The following is a 27,749-nucleotide window of genomic DNA, read 5'->3' on the forward strand; positions in this document are numbered from 1 at the left end:
CACCTTTGAGGGCCGCCAAAAAATATCTGTTTATCAGGTTTATGGCGCAGCGGTACTCATTTGTAATACACTTTTTCACCACATGTGGCAGTAACAACAATATATTTTTTATTTTTTTTATTTTTTTAACAACAATATCAAACAAACACAAGAAGTTATGAGCTAAATTCATAGAGAAGTTTCTTAACCGCAAAAATGATGACTAAAGTGGTGAAGCTGTATTTTCATTTTCATTTTCATTTTACTGACAGTTAACTTAAGAAATATATTTATCATTAACTTATTTATTTATTTTAGCACAACATCATTATATGTGCAATAATATTTTGTCAGGAATTTTAAGTCCCTTCGTAAGCACTATATTTGGTTAGTACTGTACTTATTTTTATAATCAGCCTGACCTAAGCCGAAGGTTTATGTGTTAAATAAATAATACTCTTTGTGATTAACACATGGTTTCATATAATTTGCCAAGTTTATAAACTAAGTAGGTTAGATATAATTATTGATAATTAAAATCAAGAGTTAGATTACGAGCAGCACGGTAGAAGAGGGATTAGTGCGTCTGCCTCACAATATAAAGGTCCTGGGTTCGATCCTGTGCTCAAGATCTTTCTGTGTGGAGTTTGCATGTTCTCCCCGTGACTGCGGATACTACGGCTTCCTCCCACCTCCAAAGACATGCACCTGGGGATAAGTTGATTGGCAACACTAAATTGGCCCTACTGTGTGAATATGAGTGTGAATGTTGTCTGTCTATCTGTGTTGGCCCTGTGATGAGGTGGCGACTTGGTGGCAGAGTGTAATCCGCCTTCTGCCCGAATGCAGCTGAGATAGGCTCCAGCACCCCCGCGACCCCTAAAGGGACAAGCGGTAGAAAATGGATGGATGGATGGATGGATGGAGTTAGATTACTAATTCAGTGTTAATATTTGAGTTCGGGCTCGTCTGTTGTGAGAAAGTTGGGCCCTGAGGTCAAAAGGGTTAAGAACCCATAAACTAGATACATACATTATATGATTTTCTAGTTAGCTGGCATAATAGATTAAATAGGCGGCATTGACTGGAGACCTGAAGTCCGCTTAATCAGCTGAGAAAAGCCCAAGCTTCCCTTTGACGATGAACAGAAAAATAATCATAGAAAATGAATGGATAAAAACAAGTATTTTTTTAAATAGACTATGGTTGGTGTTGGTTTCTGAGCATTGTATGGTGTCTGTCCCAGGATGAGGTGGAGGAGTTGCGCTGTGAGATGCTGGAAATGCGTGACATGTTCCAGGAGGAGGAGGTATGCCAGCTTCAGGACCTGCGGCATCAGCTGGACGAAGCCAACAAGACCAGCCGGATCTTACAGTACCGCCTCCGCAAGGCTGAGCGACGCAGCATCCGGGTGGCCCAGACCGGGCAGGTGGACGGAGAACTGGTCAGGAACTTGGAGCATGATATCAAGGTCAGACAGCTCTTCTTCACTCACCCACAAATTAAATCCTCCCTCTGTTACAATTGGCTTTTTGGTCAACCACTACTACCCCCAATCACTAAACACACTGTTATCATAAATATAAATCCTTCAGAAGCATCATCCATGAGTGTTAGAGCACATCCTGCTTGAAAATCCATTAGGTCTTCATCATGATCCTTGTTTTTCATTTTTGTCTGATTTGTCCTTTATGAGTAAGTTGCTAAATCTGACTAATGTGTACATTGGTGCTCATAGTGGGCCTCACTGGAATTACCTTGTCAATGTTATCAACATCAACTAACACATGTTAAAGGAGAAGTATGATTAAGTTAGTCTTTTCTGACTTATAAATGAAGTGAAGTTAATTATATAGTGCTTTTCTCTAGTGACTCAAAGCGCTTTACATAGTGAACCCCAATATAGCTTGCACACAATTTGGATGCCTATGTTTGTAGGGTTTTGAAAACAAAAAAAGGTAGGATAAAGTATTATTTTCATATAATCGTGGCATGCGCACATTAACACAGACGTGTGACATGCAGTGACATTAATGCGTTAAAGCAGCTTTTTTTAATGCAGAGTCAGAATCGATCGGAGAGTGTGCTGGTGTACATAATGCTAATGATGTGACCAGGTCAATGTGTTTATTATTTATGAAGAAGGAAAAAAAAGTAGCTGCGACGACTTCAAGGTATACATTTAAACAGTGTACATTTCAAAAGATAATACTTTTGGAGAGGGTGGAGCGTGGTATCGTTTGCTATCTGGTAACATCTCCAGAATTGAACATATGACAGACTCAAAAATGGGTTAAAAAAGTTACTTACACGCGAAATTTACACCAAAGCATATCCAATACATATTATCTAGTCCACAAGGAAATGTTTTAAATATGTTTTAAACTCCTGTAATATTTTACACAAGTGATAAATGCGAGCGCAAAACATTCTGTCATTGGCTTTGCTTTCAGGTTGCCAAGAGTGTGTCGATGCGGCTCTATACTGAGCTGGAGGGCGTGCAGAAGAAGAACAGTCACTTGGATTGGGAGAATGAAATGCTACGAGAGAAGACACAGGAGCTGGATGTGGCCAAGCACGTCTTGCAGGCTGAGTTGGAAAAAGCCAGAGAGGTGCGACTTTTTAACTAAATAAGTGTGTTGGATCCAAATATGTCACCATTAAGAATGGTCAACTCGCATGTCCATCATGGTGACCCCTCCCAGCTGTGCCTATCCCAGCCAGCTGTCCCCCTCAACCCAAGGACGTCAGACGACACCCTGATATGAGCGGAGGGCAGGGCTAGCAGCTGCCCGGTGTCTTGATGGGGTGCAGCCGCCTGGTATGCTGAAGTCTGTACTCAGAGCAAAGCTGACGTCCTCCACTGAGAAGACAGAGAAAAAGGAGTAGAGGGTGGAAGCAAGTGAGAGATTACCAAAATAGACCTGAGCTTTTTTGCTTCATTTAAGCCTGGCTAAATCGGGATCAGCATATATTATGGCTTCCAGCAAGGCGGCGGTTGGCATGCCGACACAGTGACCTACAAACATCAACGAAAGTGTTTTTCCAAAGAAGTACCTTCAGCCCCTCATAGTGTCAGCCTTCAGTTTTCTTCTGTCCTTGTTGTCGGTGAGAGTACGCTCTGATGGCACATGTCTAGTTTAATCCAGGATTCTGTGCTCAGTCTAGTCCCTTCATTGGGGACAGCTGCTAGTTTGATCCTATGGCAGAGAAAATCCACTTAGGTTACCTCATCCAAGAGCCTAAAACACAGGGAAGGAGGATTGGCGACCCTTACACTGTGCCTGAAATGTCTGTAAATCTGTTAGTGCCATTATAGTGAGCTGCAAAAGAAACGTTCAGTTGCACTTACCTGATAATAACAATGCAAAACGTCACGTCAAAACAAGAGTGCATTGAATTTCGACTTGAAAGAGCTTCTGTTTCCTGTTAATGGTGACTATTATAAACGCAGTCTGATCCCTCCCAGGTCAGTAAGACTATTGTGGGCGACAGACGCTGCTGGCATTCCTCACATGTTTCGAATTCAACATTAAGTCACTCCCTTCCAACTGGCTTGCACTTATTTCTATCAATCATGATGGAAATCTAAAACTATCCTACTCAGTGGCCTAGTGGTTAGAGTGTCCGCCTTGAGATCGGTAGGTTGTGAGTTCAAACCCCGGCCGAGTCATACCAAAGACTATAAAAAAATGGGACCCATTACCTCCCTGCTTGGCACTCAGCACCAAGGGTTGGAATTGGGGGTTAAATCACCAAAATGATTCCCAGGCGCGGCACCGCTGCTGCCCACTGCTCCCCTCACCTCCCAGGGGGTGAACAAGGGGATGGGTCAAATGCAGAGGACAAATTTCACCACACCTAGTGTGTGTGTGACAATCATTGGTACTTTAACTTTAACTTTAACTTTAAAACTATGACAAACCTCAGTCCATCCTAAGGTTTGATGTTTTTACAAATATTTAGTGACTTGAGCTCGATTGTTTGTTCGCATGTATGTAAGTTTGCAGGTTGCTTCCCGGTGATAGTTTTGTTTCTCAGGGATGGATGGTTCCTCTGGTGCCACAGTGATCTGAAAAGCTGAAAATGAATTCCTGTACCTATTTGAACCGATGCAGTGCCAATTCCTGGTACTTGGGAGTTGATACCAGTATATACAGTACCTATTTTTTGTATAATTGTGTGTGTTCTTGGGGTAATACATTTTAACTAGTTTAATAATAAAATATATGTTTAGGAGCTGATCATCATAACAGTGCTGTCCAGCTGTTATATCTTTTCTGACTTCCGAGCCTCATTTGCAAGTATGCATTCATTTCAGTTTTTCCTAGTAGTTTTTTCCATTAAGATAAATGTGCCGTCTTGACTTTTGTTGAGCCATACAAAATGTTTGTACTGTAAGTATTGTATTTATTAAGATTAAGATTAGTTTATTTCAAAGGGGACAATACAATTTCATGAAACACATGACTGCACATGGTTACAAAAGCCAGAATTTGCCAGAAGGCTAGTTTTCATCTGTAATCCCCTGGCAAACAATACATACCAGCTGTTTGATTCTAACGTGCATCTCAGTCGTAGTTTTCAGTACCAAATTTAGAGGTGTTGAAATCTATTTAAAATTACTGATGCCAATCAGTAGCATGTATATGTAATACCTATGTAAATTTGCATTGAGCTAGCGCATCGTGAAGAGTGGAGCTGTACATTGTTAGCATGGAAATTATCAACACTACCTAGTTCACTACAAATATGCCTGTTTGCTCGCCAAGTGCTTGAGTGAGCCGGAGTCTGCAACAGGACATGACATCATGTGCAGCAAAGTTCTCAAAATATGGTACCATTTAGGGGTGTAATGATTTGTTTTAACAACAGTTTGATTCGACTTGATATTTGTGATTGCTGATACGATTCAGGGACAATGTCATTTTTTTAGAATGATTCGATTCAATGTGATTCAGTGAGTTGAAATTGATTCAGTAACTTTTCTGCAAAAAAAAATAGTGTGAATGTCAAATAAATACTGGATACTGGGCACTGCCAGTGAAGTTTCCTATATTCCTGTTATTTATTTTATGGAAAATATGTGTAAATGAATTATGGATACAAACAAGTAAGTAAACAACAAATAATGGCCAATGCATTCACATCCTATTTGAATAGAGTACAACCAACACTTTACTGTTCTCTTACATCAAACACTTCAAGAAATGTTCAATAAACTTACAGTAACCAACATTTTAACAGTAGAAGTTCCCCGACCCGGCCATACAGTATTCGTTCTCCGCCCTGGTGTTGCCGATGATGGGCCAGCGTGTCAGGTGTGCGGAAGCATGTTTGCCCCCTCATCCCTGTTGATGATGTTGGGTCCCAGCATCCTAATTTCCATAGCCTCCTTGATCCATCTCTTGTATTTCTTTCTTTCTGATAAAATGACTTATCCTTGGCTGTCCTGCTGTTGTGTTCCAGAGTTGCCTAACTTGCTTGGCTGTCACTTCCGATGTAGCGGTCCCGTCTTTTGTGGCTTAAAGTTGTGTTGCAGCTTTAAATTACTGTGTTGTGTCGTTTGTATTTGTTGTGGCGTTTGCAACCGTGCTGTATTTGACAGCTTTTTGATTGTAATTTATGATATATTTTGTGGTGTGTGCGTTCGTTGTGACCTTTCTCAACCATCATAGCGACTGGCGATCCGCCATTTTTATGTTTATGACGCCACAGACGGGCAAAATAAAAGACTTAGCATTTTACGTCATTCTCAAAAAAAGTTCTAGACTTTATATAAAGTCTGCCGATTTAAATAAAATGTTTTCCTATTTCTAGTATTGATCAAATTTATCAATTACCTATTAAAACGATTTTGGATTGATACCAATCTTTCGGAAGTCAAACTTGTCCAGCACAGATCAATTAACTTGAAATTTTGGAATATAAATTGATCGATCTATCAATATATCGATCAAGCATTTGATTTTACGTTACTTGGTAGTAGTAACAGAATTCGGTTGATACCTATAAACGTACCGAATTCGGTACCCATCCCTAAATGAATTTGCACCTTTATTCTTCTAATTTTAAAATGAGAAGTCCTGCACATCTGTCCTTCATGAGCTACAAGCATTTTCCGTGCTGAGTATTGTTTTTTTTAATATAATTAGTTTGTTTTGTTTAATTTCCCAGAGCTGTTTGAAGAAGAGAAGCATCAGACCAGCACCTAATAAAGCCGAGAGGAGGATCTCTCAACAGCTGGAGGTTTGCGTTCTTCTTATCTTGTTCAAGTATGGCTGCAGACCTGTGGGAGTGCTAAGTATATTACAGTAATTGTTCTTTCACTGCAGGATGACAATGACCTCAAGTGCCAACTCCACTTTGCCAAAGAAGAATTGGCTGTCATGTGCAAGAAGCTCACCAAGTTGGTATCAGAGAGTGAGGCCATGCACGAGCAGCTGGCCAGGTACCATTCAGTGTACGGTGACATAGAGGGCGCCCAGTCATCTGAAGGCAAACAAAGGTCCGCCCATGCCAGGGAAGCGGAGGTCAAAGTTCACTTGAAACTGGTGGAAGAGGAGGCGATGCTTCTGAGTCGCCGCATCGTAGAGCTGGAGGTGGAGAATCGTGGGCTGCGAGCAGAAATGAACGACCTGAGAGAGAAAGAAGGAGAAGTGGATGAGGAGGGGAATAGGAATGTTTTGGAGGAACATCTGTCACCTTCTACTCTGAGGAAGAACAGAAAGCAAAGATGTCAGAGGATGAGAAGTGTAGTGCATGAGAAGGAGCAGGACGAAAAGGCAAGTTTAGTGGAGACATCTTCACTCTGTAGTCATGAATCACAGCCTGAAGGACAGATTCCTTCTTGTCACATCACCAGAGAAGGTCCTGTAGGTGGCGAGTGGGATCCATCAGAGAGCGTCAGCAACCAAACACCAGACAGCGACCTGAAAGGAATTACTGCAAACAATTTTACAGCTCTCGTTGCTCTGAGGGATCATGCCTGCGTTTTTAGTTCTGCAATCCAGCTCATGATGACTCCATCCAAAAAGGGCCATTGTTCATCTCCCTCTTGTGCGCTTACCTCACCAACAGACGGCAGTTCAAATGGTTTACCGCCATCACAGACGTTATTCTTCCCAGGGCCTTTGAACGAGGCACTGAAACTACTACAGGCCATGCTGCAAGCTTTTATCACAAGGATGGAGGTGCTTGTAACTGACAACAACTCGTCTCACAAGGAAGTTCAGGACTGCTATGGAGACATACGTAGAAAGCAGGAGTATGTTCAAGATCTCCACGCTGCGGAGCTGGAGAGGTCAGAACCAAGACTGAAAGGGTCACCATCCAAATCTGACCTGGTCCACAGCTGCAAAGAGCCCAAAATGCAATTGTCCATGCAGATTCTGTGGATTCTTCAACAGTGGTGTCAAGAAGGAAAAGAGGTAAATGAAGACCCACTACCAGACTTTTACCATTAAATGTTCTTAAGCTCTGCCATATGTGAAATTATTTGATCCAGGCTCAAGTGAAAACCTTTACTGTGTTGCGGGGTTTGTTGGAAAGCCTCAGTGCTGAGCTCCAGGAGGAAATGCTTGACAGCAAGGCCAGAGTGGTTCGCAAGGCAGCAGCCGAGGTGAGGGTTTTCTGTACTGTAGAACACAGCGGGATGTCCTGCTGGTGATCTGTCTCTGGCTGGGAGCCCTCTTGACGGTTCAACAAGCACCACCAAGGGACTCCTGCCAGCGTATTGGGGCTAATCTCGTGTAGTAGCTGCGGCCAAGCAGGCCAGGAGCATTCAAACACAATCCGCTGAGTAGAAAACACACAGAAAACCTTGTTCTCTTGTTCAAAACTATTTTAAATGCTAATGCAGTGTGTTTCCCACCTATGCCTTCAGTGATGGCCTGCTTAGTCCGACTTCAATAAATACCTCTCAAAATACCATAATATGGGTCACCGCATGACCACGGCTGGAGAAATACTATACAGAAACACACTTGCGCACAACTACGTATTGAACCACCTCAACAGTGTACAAATGGGCTATTTTTCTGCGCATTTAAAAATCTATAAACCAGTATCAGCAATTAAAACATATTTTACGTGGCACTGTCAAAATTTTAATAATTGTAAAAAACATATTGAACGTAAATAAATAAAATATTTGAACTCACAATATGTAGCACCCATCCGATGCCGTATAAGCCAGTGGTACCGCTCGTGGTTGGTTGATTCGAGTGGAAGTGGCAGACAGACCATTTCAGCTTAGCTCGCTTCCAGGATCGGTCGACCTCATCTCACAAGATTTAATTTCTCTTTAAATATTCTTCTTGAAAATGGCCTTGCAAATATATATCTGCCACCTAATGAACGTTTTGCTCTCCTTCATCTTGGTGATTTCTCTGTATGGCTCCGGTGCCACTTCCTGCTTTCGCAAATCACAACTTGTGATTGGATACTCACCAATCACAGTCACATTTAACATAAGGATACCTAGATGGGCTACGGTCAACAAATCTTGATCTTATTGGCTATCAACTGAATGTTCTCCGGTCGTTTACACTGCACAGCCGCTGCTATAATGTTGATTCAGAAGGCCTCCGGCAGAATTCATACAGCATTGGCAACAAGCTAGCTGAATTCTGCACGGACAAAATTTTGATTTTCGAAGTGGGGGACACAGTTGGCTTTACTATAGATGGTCTGGCTTGAAGAATTAGATGCATGTTATTAAGCATACATGATCAATTATTTATTTATTGGAGTGCAACATAAAGGATAGTGGAAAAAAAGGAAATAAGAATAAAGAATACCATTTTGGACTCTGCAACTATTTTATTCTAGTCTGAGGAGATGAGGCTGTGAGGTCCGGTATTAAATTTCATATTAAGCACCATGTGGGCAGCACAGTGGTTAGGGCAAGTGCCTCACAATAAGAAAGGTCCTGGATTCGATTCACGGGCTCAGGGTCTTTGTGTGGAGTTGCATGTTCTCCCTGTGACTGCGGGGGTTCCTTACGGGTACTCTGGCTTCCTCCCACCTCCAAAGACATGCACCTGGCGATAGGTTGATTGGCAACACTAAATTTGCCCTACTGTGTGAAGGCAGTGTGAATGTTGTCTGTCTATCTGTGTTGGCCCTGTGATGAGGTGGCGACATGTCCAGGGTGTACCCCGCTTTCCGTGACCCCGAGAGGTACACGTGGTAGAAAATGAATGGATGGATGGATAAAGTACACTTCTACAAGCTGTTTTTGCTTCTCAAAGGTGTTTGTCGTATCAAAGGTGGCGTGTATAGAGTTTAAAAAAAAAATCTCGATGGCCATAACCTGCTCTCTTCCTGGTTCGATATAACTACACTTGTAATACTACAAAAGCAGTGTTTGAAAAAGTTTATGATCTCACTCACCAACATTTTTCAATCATTTTTATCACAAATATTTTGACTCGCTATTATCTTGCATCTGACTGCTGATTGGTCAGCTACTGCATGCTGTCAATCAGTGTCAGTTTGGCAAAAAGGCCAATCAATGAGCTACAGGGACGAGCTTCAGTCTGAGCTGCGGTTGTCCGCCTTGACTTGTCTCCATTCAATAGCGTTAAATTTTTTTGGACATCAAGAAGTGTAGGTGCCTGAAAGGCCTTTTGAAAAAGTGCAGGTGATGTCACTCCCTCCTTAGTAATCCTTCTTTCGCCTCTACAAGTTTATGAAGAGGAAACAGCAAACAAAGCATTGCACAACTTAGTATGCTGATGTTAAGACATTGTAAAGTTGAACAAGGTTTGGTGTTTGCTTCACCGTACTGCTTTTGATTACATGTTCATTCATCCAGGTCATTGTATTCTTAGGACATTCAATCGATCACAACTGGACTGTTCAGTTTGTTCTAGAACAGTGGTCCCCAACATTTTTTGCACCACAGACCGGTTTAATGTAGGCATTATTTTTCAGGGACCGGCTTTCCACTTGTGCCAGATAAACACAACAAAAATAACTGCATGAAAAGTACAACTCACTATGACGCTGAATTAGTGGGAGCCCTGGGCTTGCAATGAGATGCAGATGGAAATCCGCCTTCGGCTTCGACTTGATGTCCATATCCTAACCCCCCCCCCCCCCCCTCCACACCCCTGATTGTAAATAATGTAAATAATTCATTGTGATTATCTTGTGTGATGACTGTATTATGATGATAGTATATATGATAGTATATATCTGTATCATGAATCAATTTAAGTGGACCCCGACTTAAACAAGTTGAAAAACTTATTCGGGTGTTACCATTTAGTGGTCAATTGTACGGAATATGTACTTCACTGTGCAACCTACTAAAAAAAGTCTCAATCAATCAATCAATCAAAAAAGGCTACAATCTGTCCCATTTATATTTTATATTTCCATTAATGTGCATTGTATCATGTCACAAATGGCCAGGCGGAAGTTAAGTTGGAGAAAATGCAGTCGTTTATCAATTATTTAATGTTTCTCTGCGGCCCGGTAGTAAATGCGTCACGGACCGGTACCGGTCCCCGGACCGGTGGTTGGGGACCACTGTTCTAGAAGACGTTTCAGCAGGCTTCATCAGTTAACGCTGAGAGACTTTTCTTTTTAGACTAGATTTATTGTAGTAACAAAAAGCAGTACTGTGACACAAACCTTTATAATAGACTTATATTGGTCAGTTCTCGTCTAAAAAGACCAGACTAGATTTGACCAATCTAAGTCAATGATCACGCTTTTTGTTACTCCCAGAATGTTAAGATAGCGAAAAGGTGGAGCTGAACACTCTGCAGTTACATGCTCAGTAACAATCTTTTTTTTTTTTCATGCTAAGTGTGCTGTCAATGATAAAAGACCCTCTGATGCGGACAGGTTAGTGTTTTGTACATTTCCATCTTGTCGATGAGGTTTGGGAAGTGGAAGTTCACTGGTTCCCCCACTTTTGTGTTAACAGACAGTGCAGTTCAATAAGACAAAGACTTCAGCGTCATCTTTTTCCACATACCTGCAAGAGGAAGGACTGGTGTTATCTGAGCCAGCAGGCTGCCCAACTAGACCGGGAGGACCCGGTTAAGACTTGGGACCATCTAATCATGCCGCTTAGCTTCCCAGATCTTAACTTTGAGCAGATGTCTACGGAGAGGAGTCATACTGCTCCAGAGAAGTCAACCCTCCGCATTTACTACAGCCCCCCGTCAAAGCGCAGAGTCCAGCTGGCTCAGATAAAACAAAGCTCAGAGAGTGACCGAGAGTCTGTGGACACGCAGTCTCCCTGGTGCACACCGCTGACCTCCTTTTCGTCACTCTGTGTTGGCTCCTTGGCAAACCTGAGCGACGACATGAAAGAGATGGCGGCGGGTCAGAGGCAGGAGGGTCACAGCAGCTCACTGGTGCAGAACAGAACAAGATCAGTGGGACAAGGGGTGGATGTGGCCTGTTCTGGTACGCAGACCCAATTGACGCCACAGATGGTGAGTGTTGGCCTGCAGACAGAAGGACCAGTACCCACCACAGTGAGAAACAGTGCCTCACGGGCGGTCAACTCCTCTTTGGTGTCGCCGCGCTCTCGTCATATCTCCACCTCACTGGACAGACTGACAAGCAGAACCGAGAGGCCCAAGCTGTCTACCTCGTCCCCTAAATTGTGCCGAAGTCAGTCTGCATTTGGGGCGTCCTCTACTTTGAGCTCCTCATCTGCATCTGCCTCGCGGGATCGAATGTCAAATGGGTTTCATCAGAGCCAGTCCAGGCTTGTGTTGGCCCGCCAAACTAGTCCCAGAGCTGCTGCTGGACAGAACCGCAGTCCTCCTCTCTGTGAGCCTCCGCGTCAGAGCCTCAAGCCCCCCAACAGGTCCGCAGGGGGTCTGGTCACAGAGTTCCTGCGTAGAGTGAGCTGCCGGGCAGAAAAAACGGTACCGGGGTCGGGCCAGAAGACGAAAAGCAGCCTGGAGCGTGTTCCCGTGAGGCCTTCTGCGGCCTCGCTGTCGAGGAGTGACAGCGTAACAAGAATCGTCAATCACAGGTTCATGAAGCAGAAGGAAGATGTCCTCGCTGCCCAGCAGAAAGAGAAAGAAAGCACTGAGAATAACGGAGTCACACACAGCCTGAGCTCCCTCATTGCAGACGTAAGTGGAAGGAGCGGAACAAGTGATTGTATGTTATGTCTAATTAATCTGTTTTAATTAATTGTCAAATAATCACACCATGAAGGATGAGGTCAAATATAGCGCAGTACTTGTCTGCAACCAGCAGAGGGGCTGTTGAGTAAAACCATGTCCACACAATTATTTTAAATAATTCAGGATGTCAATTTTGACACTTTACCTCATGTAATTAATCACATTATTGCATTAATCATGTATAAACACAGATTAATCGCACATTTCAATCTGAGCGCACTGCACAGGTTGTTATAAGGTCGGTGATAAGGTCAATGCATAGGTCAGTGCAAAGATGAGTAAGAACACTCTGACTGGTGTGCTCGCTGGTAAATTTCACTTAGAAATACTATAATATAATATAATATAATATAATATAATATAAAAAACTATTTAAAAAAAACAAAACGTGGTGAATTCAAGTAAAACTTCATAATATATGAAATTATATTTGCATTTCATCTAATAATACATGTGCTACATTATCTCATTGTTTTAAGCCTTATTTAACAACAGATCATTGAGGTTATTTACAGACGAATGTTGGTTTCATTCTGTGCAACAGCAGGCTGGCGTTATAACATGCCGGGGTGATTTAAGTTGTGCTGATTTTAAATGTGTTTGTGAATGTATTTTAATGTGGACAGAAATTGTTTTGAAACACCACATGTGTAGATGGAGATGTTTTTTGTAATATATGTGTTGGTGTGGACAACTAATTTGTAGCCTGAAGAAGGACAACATAATGTCACCTACTGAAAGTTAAGCTACATTTATGTAGACCTCAACTATGTCCCACTTCATTTTGAACAGCATTAACCTTCTCAATATAACACTGGAACTGAAAGAGGATTTTGGAACATTCAGATAAATTGTCCACATCCCATTAAATATAAGAAGTAAAAACAAATCTAAATTGTTTTAAAAATTCTATCAAACTGTATTTAATTGATCATTATGAAAATGTAGTCAAATGCCCAGGGAGAGGGAAAGGGAAAATGAGGGGAGGAGGGAGAGAGAGAGACAGAATGAGAGAGAGAGAGATATCAATAATGACAAATTAAGAATGTCTAACTAGTAACAACCTACACCTTTATCAAAAGTATAAAATGGTTCGTTCCACCTGTAAGCGGTAAACCAAACTTGCACCATTTCACTCAACACAGACGTCATAATGCCATCAAAGCTCACCTTTAAGCATTCACACACAGCACCAACATTTTGGACCTTGGATCAAGTGATAAAAGAAAGGTAAAAATATAATAAATCTATCTGTGGCAGCATCGGAGAGAGTTATGTTTGCCAAAAACTGTGTTGCATTCAAAGACCCTTGATTAAAGGTAGAGACAGTGGTGTCCGTAGGTTTTAAAGATCATTATAGTACTAATATATTGTTATTATTCGTATCCACAGACAATCTTAAGTGAATCAGCTTTATAAAGTTTATTTATATTTAACAGATTTATAATTACAGTATATTTAATTGAATAATGACAGGTTACTGTATATGGCTTTAGAAATTCCTATTCTGTACACTTTATATTGAAATTGTTGGCACTTTTTACTTAAACAGCATTTTTTTTTATACATAACCAAATTATTTAGGGGGTGCATTTACGTATGTTCTAGACATGTTAATCCCATATTTAAATAGTCAAAAACCCAAGTAAGGTTTTATATGTGTTTTAAAAAGCTAATTTCAAACAAATGCATGCAATGATTAATATTAGAGTGCATGTAAACATACCAATTTGTGTGTATGGTGCGGTGACGTTAGGGTTGAGGGGCCCTTTAGGAGTCTTGTGTATGACAGGCCAGAATTTAGTGCTTACGCCCCTGATCGAGGTATTTTATGAGCTACAGGCTTCGGCTTCCAGTCTGGAGGGTCGAAGCTTTTAATATTGTTGTGGCCCAATAGCATTGGCGTTGTTAGGCCTATTATAGGGGTGAGTTTATTAGTTTAAAAAAAAAATTTAACCTCTTATTATTCACTATGATTATAAATCACTTGAAGACCCTTTGTCAGCGCTTATTATCTAATCCAATCTGTTCTACCAGTAACGCCAGCATTACTATACTGAAAAACCAGTCCACGTTTTCACTGAACAGTGAAAAGGTCGAGCTAGATTGCAGCAGCATTAAAGCTACGTTCCGTGCGTTCACAACATTGCATGGTAGGATGTCCAATTCGGTTTTTGTTTTTATTCAAATCTGATCTTTTTATGTGGTCGTTCACTCTACAAAGAAGTGGGTTCAGACTCCAATGTGAATCCATACTGACCCGAATAAAGACATAGCGTCATGACGTCGCACTTCCTGCAGTATTTATGGATATAAACCCGGAAGTAAACATGCTTTGATTCTAGTCTTCTCAGTCCTGGCGCGTTTGTGGCAATTTCAAGGATTCTGTGCAATCAAAGTCAACATTTTCTGAATCGTGGAGAAGATTGTGAAAGAAGAAGTCTCGCACAGTTTTGGGGACATTTGCCTCGATGTCTGCTCTGAAGAGTGTGTTCGCGACCAGTGGTGGAAAATTGATTGACGTGAGTTCCTAAAACAATATTTTTGCCTGTTAATTTGTCAAGTATTTATTTTGTATCAGTCTATTTTGGTGAATAATGATGACGCTTATCAAAAACGTCATCATTATATGCCATTATTTGACCGGAGCGCAGGAGAGTTCACACTGAAGTTGCATCAAAACACTATCTGATTGATTTGCAAAATAAAACTCATAATAATGTTGTCTATAATATTGCTGACAGAAAAATAACTTCCATACCGTATGATAAGCAAATCACACTACTACTGCTTTGCAGTATAGGTGTGCTACTTATACCTAATTTATTTGGTTTAATAGCCTTAGGCTTAGGGGTTATTATAGAGTAGTGTTTTGGGGGTCTGAAGACTGGAAGGCACTGACGGACTCATAGTCAAAAAAGTGGAGCTCTATGGGTGTTTTTATCTTCACTTTGATTGTTTTCACCATAAATGGCAGGTTAATGTGATAGTCCATATCACCCATCCCTACTTGCCAGGTATGGCCTGTGGGCCTTGAATTTGACACCTGCCTTAGTGCCTTAATTTACCATTACAGTAATAACAGGAAACTAACAATATTGCTTTTCAACCATTTCGATGTATTTTATGTGTAGTTCTAATACAGTTACAACAGGTTGTAAGCAAAAAAATATTGCAAGTGCAGCAATTCTGAATCAAATATGTTGTGCACAGACAACTTATCATTGGGTGGACATCCAGCCCTTTTTTTCTAGGCAAGAAAGTTTCTTTCTACCAGAACCTCCTCTGTTTTCAGGTCAACTCTGTAGTGCTGTGCAAGTTAGTTTACACTGCTATCACCTGTGCAACGTTTCCCGATTTGCAAGTTGTCTGCAAGCTTTTCCATGCAACAACACAGTCCTTATGTGTTTGGACCATCTCATGCTTACTAAAGATGACTGAAGCTTTTTTACACTTCCACGTTCAACCATTTAGATGTATTCAGTGTTTGTTGTGTAAATCTAACAAAGTGCCAAAAAGTTGTGAGGAAAAGATCTTGCAAGTTCAAAAAGCTTCAGGTTTCCTGGAGGTTCCTGGGGGCTATGCCCCTCCTGTTCTTCAAACCTAATGATATATATAATATATATAATATATAATGACACCCCTCCCTAAAAATACACATATCCCTTTGTATTCATTTGGAAAAATACCTAATTTTGATCTGTTCACGACTGATAACATTTTATCTATTGTTAATTTGTGTCTCGCCGACCAGGATGTAAGTTACGACTGCAGCTCCAGCAGCACACTGACCTTCTGCTTTGCTCGTCCGTTTCGTTCTACCCCGAGACAAACGTCCAACCGGAGCAAATTCCTTCGACACAAAGACCAGAAAACGGCGAGTACGGCCGCTGAATCCAACTGTGAGTGAGGTCAGGATCACAACATAAAGTACTCTAGTAAAATCTGTGTGCGTTTGCATTAGTGTTCTTGTCTGTATTCATTTGAACATCCGTCAATTGATGTTTAAGGCACATTTGTTTCTTTTCCTCATTCTGTCAGCCTTCGGTGTATCTTTAATATCTGCTCACTACACTGTTAAGCTGCTTTTCAGCGCAGCATTAAAAACAATCTGACTTGTGATTGGTCTTTTGTTTTTGTAAAGTTACTGTTTCTACCTCAAGCAGGTAACTGCTGACGTTTATGACATGTAGGAATTGATCAGTTGAAATCCAGCCAGTAGTGTCATTATTTAATACTTAATGTTTATTCTAATTCACTTATACAGACTGTGGGTCCCAGTCTGTGACACCCATTTGGTCTAATGTAGTGAAACATGTCCCATTGAATAAAAATCTGAGAAAAACGTGTTCATCCATCTTTACTTTAATGACATCACTTCACTCCAGGAAGTTTGCTGTGACATATTTTACTCCCTCAGAGGTCTTAATCAAGGCTCAAGACATTTATTTCAGCCATGCCTTCTTCACGTTACCAATGATGCCAAATATAATGCCCTCAGAACTAATAAAATAAGAAAACAGAACTTACAATTAGTCCGACATCCAATAAAAGAAACCACATTGATTTCACAGAAAGAATCATACCTCATTGGCCTCATAAACTTCAAGGGAATAAAGTTTATTTTCAATCCTAGACTCCATTAAGTCTTCTCGATCATTGATTGATTGATTGAGACTTTTATTAGTAGGTTGCACAGTGTAGTACATATTCTGTACAATTGACCACTAAATGGTAACACCCGAATAAGTTTTTCAACTTGTTTAAGTCGGGGTCCCCTTAAATTGATTCATAATACAGATATATACTATCAGATATATACTATCATCATAATACAGTCATCACACAAGATAATCACATTGAATTATTTACATTATTTACAATCCGGGGTGGGGGGGGCGGGGGGGGGGGGTAGGTTTGGTTGTTATCATAAGTCATCAACAATTGAGAACAGAGAAATGGATATTGGAACAGTGTAGGTCTGACTTGGTAGGATATGGACAGCAAGTAGTGGGCATAGAGAGAGAGAGAGATCAGAAGGCATAAGAAAAAGTATCTGCATTTGATTGTTTACATTTGATTATTAACAATCCGTTATTATTAACAACACGTGTTGTCTCATGCTGCTTCCTTAATTCCGTCACACATTAATTGTCCCCCCAACAATGTGACCAAACTGGAACAAAAATTATGATTCCCCTCCAATTTACATGGGTTTTGTAACAAAAATAAAGTTAACATAAAGTTGCATGAATTAACCCAAGGAAATAACTTTTTAATCACATTATGTGTTATGTTTACCATGAATTGATTAATCAACTTTAACAAGTTGAAAAACTTATTCTGGTGTTACCATTTAGTGGTCAATTGTACGGAATATGTACTTCACTGTGCAATCTACTAATACAAGTTTCAATCAATCAATCAAAGTGTATAATATGAACTTATATTTATGAACTGTATTTATTTGATTAAATGATTGATTGAAACTTTAATTAGTAGATTGCACAGTACAGTACATATTCCATACAATTTACCACTAAATGGTAACACCCGAATAAGTTTTTCAACTTGTTTAAGTCGGGGTCCACGTAAATCCATTCATGGTTTATCCTCACCAACTATGAAATGATATAACAAATATACATGTTGTCCAGGCTGTACCCTGCCTTCCGCCCGATTGTAGCTGAGATAGGCTCCAGCACCCCAAAAGGGACAAGCGGTAGAAAATGGATGGATGGATGTTGCTTCTGTCAGCAGCTACACCTATTGAATAAAAATCTGAGAAAAACGTTTTCATCCGTCTTTACTTTAATGACTTCACTTCACTCCAGGAAGTTTGCTGTGACATATGTTAAAAAAGAAAAAGTAAGTGGTAAGCACTTAATGAGATAAGAGCTCAGCACAAACCCTTGTTTACTGTGAGACTAATTCTTCTGTCATGGAAACAGTAAACACAAAATATGTATTTACACTAACAGCCCAAGTAACATTTCATTGACATTTCACATAGTCAAGTCATCAAGAGTTTGTAAATCTGTTTGGAGGTGTACTGACTTAGGAAGAACAGTACAGTGTTAACAAATAGTAGTACTGGTAAAGTAATAGTACTGCTTCCAACCGCAGGAGGACGCTATACTATTAAGCCTGTCCTTATAGTGTGTTCTTCAACATTCGTTGACGCGGAAGTGCCGGTTTCTTCGGAAAGAGGGCAGTTATGTTGTTGAGATGGAATCTCTTTTCTTAAGGTTTGACTCGTATAACTTCGAAGCGGACCAAAGGTTCTTAAATGGCCTAAAGACATTACAAGGCGGCTCCATTGAAAAAAGTAAACTGTTGGAGGCGAAACTCTTCTTTTTTAACAGGTAGGAATCTTCGGATTTCTGCCTTTGAAATGAAACACCATATTCTGTTGGCAAGTTCAGTAATATGCAAAGGTGTTATATTGCCACCGCACTTGATTATTTTATGCATATTACGATAGCTAATTATCAATTCCCAACAATTAAGTAAATGGCGACGAGCGGGCAGTGGAGGTGGGCGGATCGATCCATTTATCAATGTAATCGTACCAGGGTAGTGTCATAAGAACGATATTTTACTGGTTCAATTGGTATTTTTTTAGAGATGTCCGATAATATTGGCCGATAAATGATTTAAAATGTAATATCGGAAATTATCGGTATCGTTTTTTGTTTTTTTTAATTAAATCAACATAAAAAACACAAGATGCACTTACAATTAGTTCACCAACCCAAAAAACCTCCCTCCCCCATTTACACTCATTCACACAAAAGGGTTGTTTCTTTCTGGTTCCTACATTATATATCAATATATATCAATACAGTCTGCAAGGGATACAGTCCGTTAAGCACACATGATTGTGCGTGTTGCTGGTCCAATAATAGTACTAACCTTTACCGGTTAATTTTACTCATTTTCATTAATTACTAGTTTCTATGTAACTGTTTTTATATTGTTTTACTGTCCTTTATATTCAAGAAAATGTAAATTTATTTATCTTATTTTTTTAAAAGTACCTTATCTTCACCATACCTGGTTGTCCAAATTAGGAATAATAATGTGTTAATTCCACGACTGTATATATCGGTATTGGTTGATATCGGTATCGGTAATTAAAGAGTTGGACAATATCGGATATCGGCAAAAAGCCATTATTGGACATCCCTAGTATTTTTCCATTCATATCTTTGTTTTTAGTTATTTTATTCAAATAAAAGGTTTTGTGTGCACACTCAAGGAAAATGTAATTGCACACAGGAGGGCTTTTGTCCACTTATTTTGTACTTTTGACGTTATTATTACTATCACCAATTCGTTCAAACAATTGTATGTAATAAAAGAGGTAATGATTGTTCAGTTCTGTTTCAGTTTATTTCGAACATGCATACAATACAATGTAATGCATCACACATTTCCAGTTGTTTCATTACAGCACGTCCGAAAAGGAGTAGGAAGAAGCAGAGCTGGTTTAATAGCATAGCATAGCAATTTTATCCAATTTCCTTGTTCTCTGTAACAGAACAGTGAACAAATAAATAATATACCGTAGTAAGCAAACAAATATTAAATACATAAATAATATTTGTCTCAATAAGAAAAGGGTTCAAGATGTTCATCATAATTCTTGTTCTGTGTACTTTGTGAACACTTGTAGTTAAACAGTCTCTTAAACTGAATCATATTGGTGCTTTGTTTGATTTCTTTGGTTAATCCATTCCATAATTTAATTCCACATACAGATATACTGAAGCTTTTAAGTGTTGTACGAGCATACAAATGTTTTAAATTAGATTTCCTCTAAGGTTATATTTCTCCTCTTTTGTTGAGAATAATTGTTGTACATTCTTGGGTAGCAGGTTATAGTTTGCTTTATTATACATCATTTTAGCTGTTTGGAAATGCACCAAATTGTTGAATTTCAATATTTGTGATTTAATAAATAAAGGGTTTGTATGTTCTCTATATTCAACATTATGTATTTTTCTAATTGATCTTTTTTGTAACACCATTAGTGAATGAAGCGCACATTTGTAGTTGTTTCCCCATATTTCTACACATTGTAATAATTGATATTGTTAAATGAGGGTGATATAAAAAATATTGTTTCAATTGCTCAGATATGTTACTTAATACAAAAATTTTTGTTTGCCTTAAAGGCCTACTGAAACCCACTACTACCGACCACGCAGTCTGATAGTTTATATATCAATGATGAAATCTTAACATTGCAACACATGCCAATACGGCCGAGTTAACTTATAAAGTGCAATTTTAAATTTCCCGCCACACTTCCGCTTGAAAACGTCTCGGTATGATGACGTACGCGCGTGACGCAGCCAGTTTAACAGAGGTATGGCTTCCCCATTGAAGCCAATACGAAATAGCTCTTTTTTCATCTCATTATTCCACAGTATTCTGGACATCTGTGTTGGTGAATCTGTTGCAATTTGTTCATTGCATTATGGAGAAAAGCTGAGCAAGCAAAGAAGAAAGTTGTCGGTGCGAAGCGGATATTTTGCGAGGGAAGTCAGCAACACAACACAGCCGGTGTTTGTTTACATTCCCGAAAGATGCAGTCAAGATCGAAGAACTCTGACAACAGAGAGTCTAACCAGGAGGACTTTGATTTGGATACACAGACGCGATACCGTGAGTATGTAGGTGCGCTTCCAAACATTTGATCGCTTGCTATAACTAGCTCGAGCTAGGAGCTAGGAGCTAGGAGCTAGCATAACAAACACCTAGGTGTTTGTTATGCAGGATTAATTTGTGGCATATTAAATATAAGCCTGGTTGTGTTGTGGCTAATAGAGTACCGTAATTTCCGGACTATAAGCCGCACCTGACTATAAGCCGCACCAGCTAAATTTAGGGGAACATACAGATTGCTCCATATATAAGCCGCACCCGACTATAAGCCGCAGGGTTTTGATGTGTAATTAGCGTAGTATATAGGGGTTCCTGCCACCACGGAGGGGATTGTCGGGACAGAGATGACTGTTTGGGAACGCAAAGCGTCCCATTTATTAACAATAAATCTTTCAATCATTCAATCAAACTTTCACATCTTTGACATGGCGAACAGCATTCGTGCAGAGTACAAATAATACAACGGTGCAAAGTAATACAAAGTGCTCACCTGTACGTTATCAAAATAACCAGCCTACCGGTATATGAAAAGTCAGTCTTTAATCATTGTGTCATCGTCTTCCTCCTGCGTACTAAAACCACCGAAATCCTCTTCGTCGGTGTCGGAGAAGAACAGGCCGTAAATAAGCCGCACCCTTGTATAAGCCGCAGGGACCAGAACGAGGGGAAAAAGTAGCGGCTTATAGTCCGGAAATTACGGTATATATATGTCTTGTGTTTATTTACTGTTGTAGTCATTCCCAGCTGAATATCAGGTCACCCCCGGCTCTCACAGCATCTTCCCTATCTGAATCGCTTCCACTCCCCACTAGTCCTTCACTTGCATTTTCCTCATCCACAAATCTTTCATCCTCGCTCAAATTAATGGGGAAATCGTCGCTTTCTCTGTCCGAATCTCTCTCACTTCTGGCGGCCATCATTGTAAACAATAGGGAACTTTGCGGATATGTTCAATTGACTACGTCACGCTACTTCCGGTAGGGGCAAGCCTTTTTTTTATCAGATACCAAAAGTTGCGATCTTTATCGTCGTTGTTTTATACTAAATCCTTTCAGCAAAAATATGGCAAGTATGACACATAGAATTGATCTGCTATCCCTGTTTAAATAAAAACAATTCATTTCAGTAGGCCTTTAAATCTTTGTCCTGTTTTTGAGTGTGATTACAACAAATTAAAGGAAAAATTACTTAATGACTAAGTTCAAAGTATCACAGTGATACCAAAACTTGTAACATCGCTCTCAAAATATATTTGGAATGTGCAAAAGCCGGATCCCATTTTTGGTCTACGATGGTTTCCTCTTACATTTAGCATTTTATAAAAATAATCCTTCACTTTACACCACCAACAAAGAAAGCTTATGTATATACAATGTTAATGTAGGGCACTCAGTCTGTCTTTGCGATCTGCTGAGGTGGAAAACTAAAGCCAGCTGAAGAGGAACAAAATATTCGAAAAACCTTTTAATCACGATACAGTGCATTTCTACACCACAGCGAAATTCAACCACGTTAATAATCATTGTATTGACCTCGCTATGTTGCCAGTATAACTTTCTCCTGTCATTGATTCCTACTCTGTTCTCACAGGTTTGTGGAGCCCATAAGCTCAGTCAGCTACAAGCAGTGGTCCATCTCTGGTTCTGTTCATGTGACTCAGAAAGGCTGTAGCGATCGGCCTTCACCTTGTGGCGATGCTGAAAAACAGACTTGTGAACAGCCTGAGTCACAGTTAAAGCAGCCTTCCTTTGCTGAGGTGATGCAACTGATTCAAGAAGGAAAAGCAGTTCCCGGAGTGACAAAGATACACATACAGGCAAGCAACCAGACTGAAACTCCATCACAAATGGAAAGAATACTTAAACCCTGGGAGGTGGCGTCGGTGTCCAAGTGATTTCACTCACTGTGGCGTTTTGTTCATGCATTTTTTTTTTTTAACAAGATGAAATTGTGAACAATGGGACGGTCTGATTTATACATCTGAATTTAAAAGGGTTTGAGATGCTTCAAGAAAACAATATATTTCCAAATACTTTTTGACAGAAGACAGTTCAAAACAAAAAACCCAAAATAAGTTGCAACAATTTGTTTCTTTCTTTAGGTAGCAAAAATATTATGATCGGATTATCATTTGTGTTGTACTCCATGTAGCATTTAATCATGGTTCTCATAAGATCAAAGCTGGAAATTCCAGGACACACTCTTTGATCTTACTCAAAATGCATCATGTTTCAGATCAAGCAACACAATTTTAGTTACCGTAATAATAGAAGGATGAAGAAAGAGAAAATCTTTAAAAAAAAGTTACATGGAACACATTTCTTCAGTAAACTAATACTGGTTTAATTCATTGTCATTTGTAGTTGTCATTGAGAAAAAACACAAGGCATCTCATTAGTATTACACAGAGTCTAAGAATGCATGGTCATCTTAAAAATACACAATTGTTTAAAAGCTATCATCCTCTTAACAATAAAAAAGAAGTGTACAGCTATTTAGCACCATTAAAACAGCACCGGAGGGAATAAACAGGCCACATGGCGACCTAGTAGTTAGCATGTAGGCCACGCAGTCAGGGGATCTGAGTTCAACTTTGTGGGCAACTTTGTGTGGAGTTTGAATGTTCTCCCTGTACATGTGTGAATGTGTGAATTTTCTCCAGGTACCGGTACTCCCAACTTCCTCCCACATTCCAAAAATATGCATGCTAAGGTTAATTAGACACTCTAAAATTGTCAATAAACGTGAATATTAATGAATGGTTGTTTGTCTAAATGTGCCTTGCGATTGGCAGGCGATCAGCCCTAAGATGTACATGCCGGAAGTCACCTGGGATAGGCTAATATAGACACAGGAAGTCATTCAGTATTAATCAAGGCAGCAATGTTTTGTAAACTTCCTGTCACATTAAAACCCAGTAAGATATATACATACATTACATCTAATTAATATTAAAATGATTGACTCTAAAGATGTTTTAAAAATCACAAAGATCAAGATTCAGAGAATCATAATACATGCAGAGGATTTGTCCTAAATCCAGCACAAGCAGACTGCATTTTCAAGTCAACCATGGCAGGTAACGACTGTTCTTTTATGTGGGAAAAATAATTAATATTTAAAAGAAATTGAACCCATTAAAAAGGGTAACCACATTTTAAAAAGTACAAAATACATTTGAGGTAGAGTTTTAGGGCCTGTTTCACGAAGCAAATGACATCTTGGGTTGTGTGTTTGAGCAAAATTAAATTACCGTTGCAGTTATTTATTTTTTATAATCACGTAAGCTATCGCTTAGTTTGTTCGATTGAGTAATTGGATAAAACAAATATATAGCCTCAATATGTATTTTAGGAAATATAGTTGAAATAAACAGCACATTTTCTGCTTGTTTCCCAAAAATCTAATAAAAAATCATTTATGATCTTTAATGTTATTTTTTATATTCTGTTCCTGTTACAAGAAACTTACTATAACATTCTGGACTGTTTATGTATTTAAAAAAGGGGTCAACCTACACAATCTGTAGGTAATCTCATACTTATTTTCTTTACTGATGTAGAAATCCTATTTGTTAGTTTGCTTGTATGGGGTGGCATATTTATGAAATCCTTTATTGGATCTGTACCCAGCTTGAGAACAGGTTGGCCCGATGAAGCTGTGCTGTGAAGAAACAGCGAGATCAGGGTCCATATATCAGTATAAAAATAATTACAACTGCCATTGACCTAGAGGTTGCACTCCTAATTCACTGAGGTAATAAATGAAGTGCACAGTGGTGTAAACATTTAGGAGGCAGCTACTATCGTTCCTCACTGTCGATTTAGAAAGCACCGGCTTGCTTGTTGATACAGGCCACTATACACTATAGATTACCTCGTTATTGAAATAAAAAAAGAAACTTCCTTCTCAGTGTTTTCAAAAGCAGTAAAAAATGTGTTTGTTCTTATGCAAAAAAAAAAAACTATCAAAAAGTTCAGGGAGAATGTGCCTGCAGGTTTACCGACTTCATTGCTACTGTTCACATTCAAAATAATCCTTAAGTGGTGCGAGGAAGTGTCGGACGACGGGGACGCTCCATGATTTACCAAGGAGCTTCCGGCGGTGAAAGCGGCCCATGTTGTTCACATCCGTGTAATGTTTGGGGAAGCCAAAGACCCTAAGAGACAGCAGTGGAGCAAAGTGTTACATGCGTTGATTTGACTGTTCAATCAAAAACATTGCATTTGCTTAGGAGGCAAATTTGCAAGCCTGAAAGGGCCTGCCTTGTTTACACTATTTCCATCTCCCAATAAGATGTTAGAGGATAACTTGTTTCCTAGGATGTTTTCTTTGTTACAAATCTATTTTGTTAGCAATCAGCTTAAACAACGGTCATCAGTGTGAAAACTACTTATCATTGTATAGACCGTAATTGACTTCATATGAATATATCCGCTATCACTGTTTTTAAAAAGTATGTTGAACCCATAGATGATTATTGCTTACTGTTCAATTTCGGTACACCACAAGTAGTCCTCCTCGCCATTCATGACGACAGGAAGCCCGACATTCTTCTGCTTGTGGGAGTGTGAACTTGTTGTGATGGTTCTGATTTTTTCCAACTGCACAAAGAGACAAAAATGAAATAGCAAATGAACCCTTCCATCAGCTTTCCTTTCCTTTCCACGGTGTTACAAATAGGACAAGCTGTTCTTTACCTTTGCCGTGCGTCCAGGCTCCAAACAATCCTGAAGAGAAGGTTTGTGATCCAGAGAAAGAGCAAGGGGTCTGAAGAGAAAAAGGAAATGGTATATGCAATAGAGTTAATGTTTCTGCCCACTATCCAATATAGGTAGTAGTTTAGACTTTTCTAGCTTGTAACTAGGGCGAGACGATTATGCCAAAAATAATAATCCCAAATAATTTTGATTGTTAGTTTTTTATTTATTTTTGTAAAAATTTTTGTCATAAAAAATACAATCATGTGTGCTTACGGACTGTATCCCTGCTGACTGTATTGATCTATATTGATATATAATGTAGGAACCAGAAATATTAATAACAGAAAGAAACAACCCTTTTGTGTGAAGGAGTGTAAATGGGGGAGGGAGGTTTTTTGGGTTGGTGCACTAATTGTAAGTGTATCTTGTGTTTTTTATGTTGATTTAATTAAAAAAAAAAAAAAAATTATTTTTTAAATTTCTTGTGTGGCCCGGTACCAATCGATTCACGGACCGGTACCGGGCCGCGGCCCGGTGGTTGGGGACCACTGCTTTAGACCAACGCTTGAAACCTGGAAGTGCCTCTCGGTCACGTGATTGCAACCGAGCTATTCATTAGTTTGAAAACATGAGTTTTCTTTGCACCACTAAAACTTAACTTTAAAAAAAATATAAAAGAACAACAGATATAAATTAGTAACGAATAAACAACATGTAAAAATAATAATATTAACAGCAATAAATCAAAATATAGCAATATAAAAAATCAATAACATTCACTTTTTCTATTTTAATTCTTTTTTTTTACCTTTCACACTTACTTATTTCACCGCCATAAAGAGTGTGCTTTCAGTGTCAAATGTAATTTAAAGGGGCTGCAAAGATGGGAATAGGTTGCTTGGCAACACTGGCCCGAGTGTATAAATGTGAGTGGGAATGTTATCTGTCTATCCTTGCGATGAGGTGGCGACTTGTCCAAGGTGTACCCCGCCTTCAGCTCGCATGCAGCTGGGATAGGCTCCAGCCCCCTGCCACCCAGAGAGGGACAAGCGGTAGAAATTGGTTGGATGGATGTTTGCAAAATTTACACAGATGCCTTCTCACAGCTTCTCCTACGTAATGATGTAATTACGTAACACAAGAATGTGCATTAGTTTAAGGTATTGTTAGCTAATAATAGCAATTTGGATAGCTAGCGGTAGCTGTCATTGAATGTATATTCTATCATAACAACAACAACATGACTGCAATTTGTTCGTTGCTACTCTTGAACTGCTATTGTATGTGTGCACACGCTCCCCGCGCATACGTGTTGACGAGACCGGGTAAGTGACTGCCGTAAACATTAGTCATTTTATTTGGGCAGGTAAACATTTTTTATTGCATAAACTTTGTAATTTTGAAAAATATACACAATTGTGAAACAATTGTGTTCTGGTAAACCACTAATGGTAACATAAAGAGGTTCCGCAGCCTCCGAAGCAGAACCTCCAGGTTCTGTAACAGCTTCTTCCCTCAGGCCGTAAGACTCTTGAACGCATCATAATTATCCCCTCAACTCCCCCCAAAATGGATTAACTCTCTGGAATAAAAAAGACAATATAACATACATCCATAAATGTGGATGCATATGAAAAAGTACAATATATTTATCTGTACAGTAACCTATTTATTTATTTAACCCTTACCTTATTGCTTTTTTATCCTGCACTACCATGAGCTAATGTAACAAAATTTTGTTCTTATCTGTACTGAAAAGTTCAAATTTGAATGACAATAAAAAGGAAGTCTGAGTCTATAAGTCTTGCTACTGTGAAGAAGTTGCAAATAGCAATTTAATAAAATATTTGTCAATTAAATGCAAAAATCCTCACATTTATTGGTGCCATACATCTTTGGATAATTTTGACCAGTATTTTGGATGAAAGCATAATCATTTTGTAAATGTATCAGTAAATGCTTTAAGGACATTATGCTTGTGTAAAGTATTTTTGTGAAACCTATATTTTGTTACTGCAGTCAGATTGGATGTGGCACACCAAGCTATTATTGTGAAGGGGAATGTGTCCTGCTGTTTTCAGCTTGACGAGTAACGAGACCACTTGATGCTGTTTAAAAGAAAAACAAAGCCTCTTTAGTTGTGATGGCTGTTTGTACATTGATCTTACATCAGTGATGATGTTCACAACAACACAATAGGGCTGGACAATTAGTTTCGATTTTGCCT

At 39.4% G+C, this 27,749-nt stretch overlaps 2 protein-coding genes and 1 long non-coding RNA gene across 6 annotated transcripts in view; 1 reads left to right on the top strand and 2 right to left on the bottom strand.

Annotated features, from left to right (window-relative positions):
- The window catches only part of LOC133653755 (uncharacterized), a 29,680-nt gene extending 2,240 nt beyond the window's left edge, over positions 1-27,440 (top strand). Inside the window, exons 3-11 of one of the 2 annotated variants that reach the window (XM_062053411.1) lie at positions 1,226-1,450; positions 2,433-2,591; positions 6,157-6,228; positions 6,315-7,409; positions 7,487-7,600; positions 10,802-10,839; positions 10,922-12,092; positions 15,901-16,048; positions 22,410-27,440. In XM_062053411.1, the coding sequence (XP_061909395.1) occupies positions 1,226-1,450; positions 2,433-2,591; positions 6,157-6,228; positions 6,315-7,409; positions 7,487-7,600; positions 10,802-10,839; positions 10,922-12,092; positions 15,901-16,048; positions 22,410-22,426 (3,039 nt within the window). In that variant the 3' untranslated portion in view covers positions 22,427-27,440. Of the gene's footprint in view, positions 1-1,225; positions 1,451-2,432; positions 2,592-6,156; positions 6,229-6,314; positions 7,410-7,486; positions 7,601-10,801; positions 10,840-10,921; positions 12,093-15,900; positions 16,058-22,409 lie in introns of both variants that reach the window. The other variant, XM_062053412.1, reaches the window with a different exon arrangement.
- LOC133653757 (uncharacterized) lies at positions 2,099-8,416 on the bottom strand. Its single transcript, XR_009826770.1, has 4 exons — positions 8,142-8,416; positions 6,386-6,617; positions 3,037-3,179; positions 2,099-2,842 (listed from the first exon to the last, which is right to left on the bottom strand). It is a non-coding gene; the product is annotated as an uncharacterized LOC133653757 (long non-coding RNA).
- The window catches only part of LOC133653754 (uncharacterized), a 36,795-nt gene continuing 31,991 nt past the window's right edge, over positions 22,946-27,749 (bottom strand). The window contains exons 24-26 of one of the 3 annotated variants that reach the window (XM_062053409.1): positions 25,520-25,589; positions 25,308-25,423; positions 22,946-24,978 (exon numbers count right to left, since the gene is read on the bottom strand). In XM_062053409.1, the coding sequence (XP_061909393.1) occupies positions 24,834-24,978; positions 25,308-25,423; positions 25,520-25,589 (331 nt within the window). In that variant the 3' untranslated portion in view covers positions 22,946-24,833. Of the gene's footprint in view, positions 24,979-25,307; positions 25,424-25,519; positions 26,551-27,423; positions 27,631-27,749 lie in introns of those variants that run through there. The other 2 variants (XR_009826767.1, XM_062053410.1) reach the window with 2 other exon arrangements.

The sequence above is a fragment of the Entelurus aequoreus genome, linkage group LG07 (genome assembly GCF_033978785.1).
Source record: "Entelurus aequoreus isolate RoL-2023_Sb linkage group LG07, RoL_Eaeq_v1.1, whole genome shotgun sequence".
Classification (NCBI taxonomy): Eukaryota; Metazoa; Chordata; class Actinopteri; order Syngnathiformes; family Syngnathidae; genus Entelurus; species Entelurus aequoreus.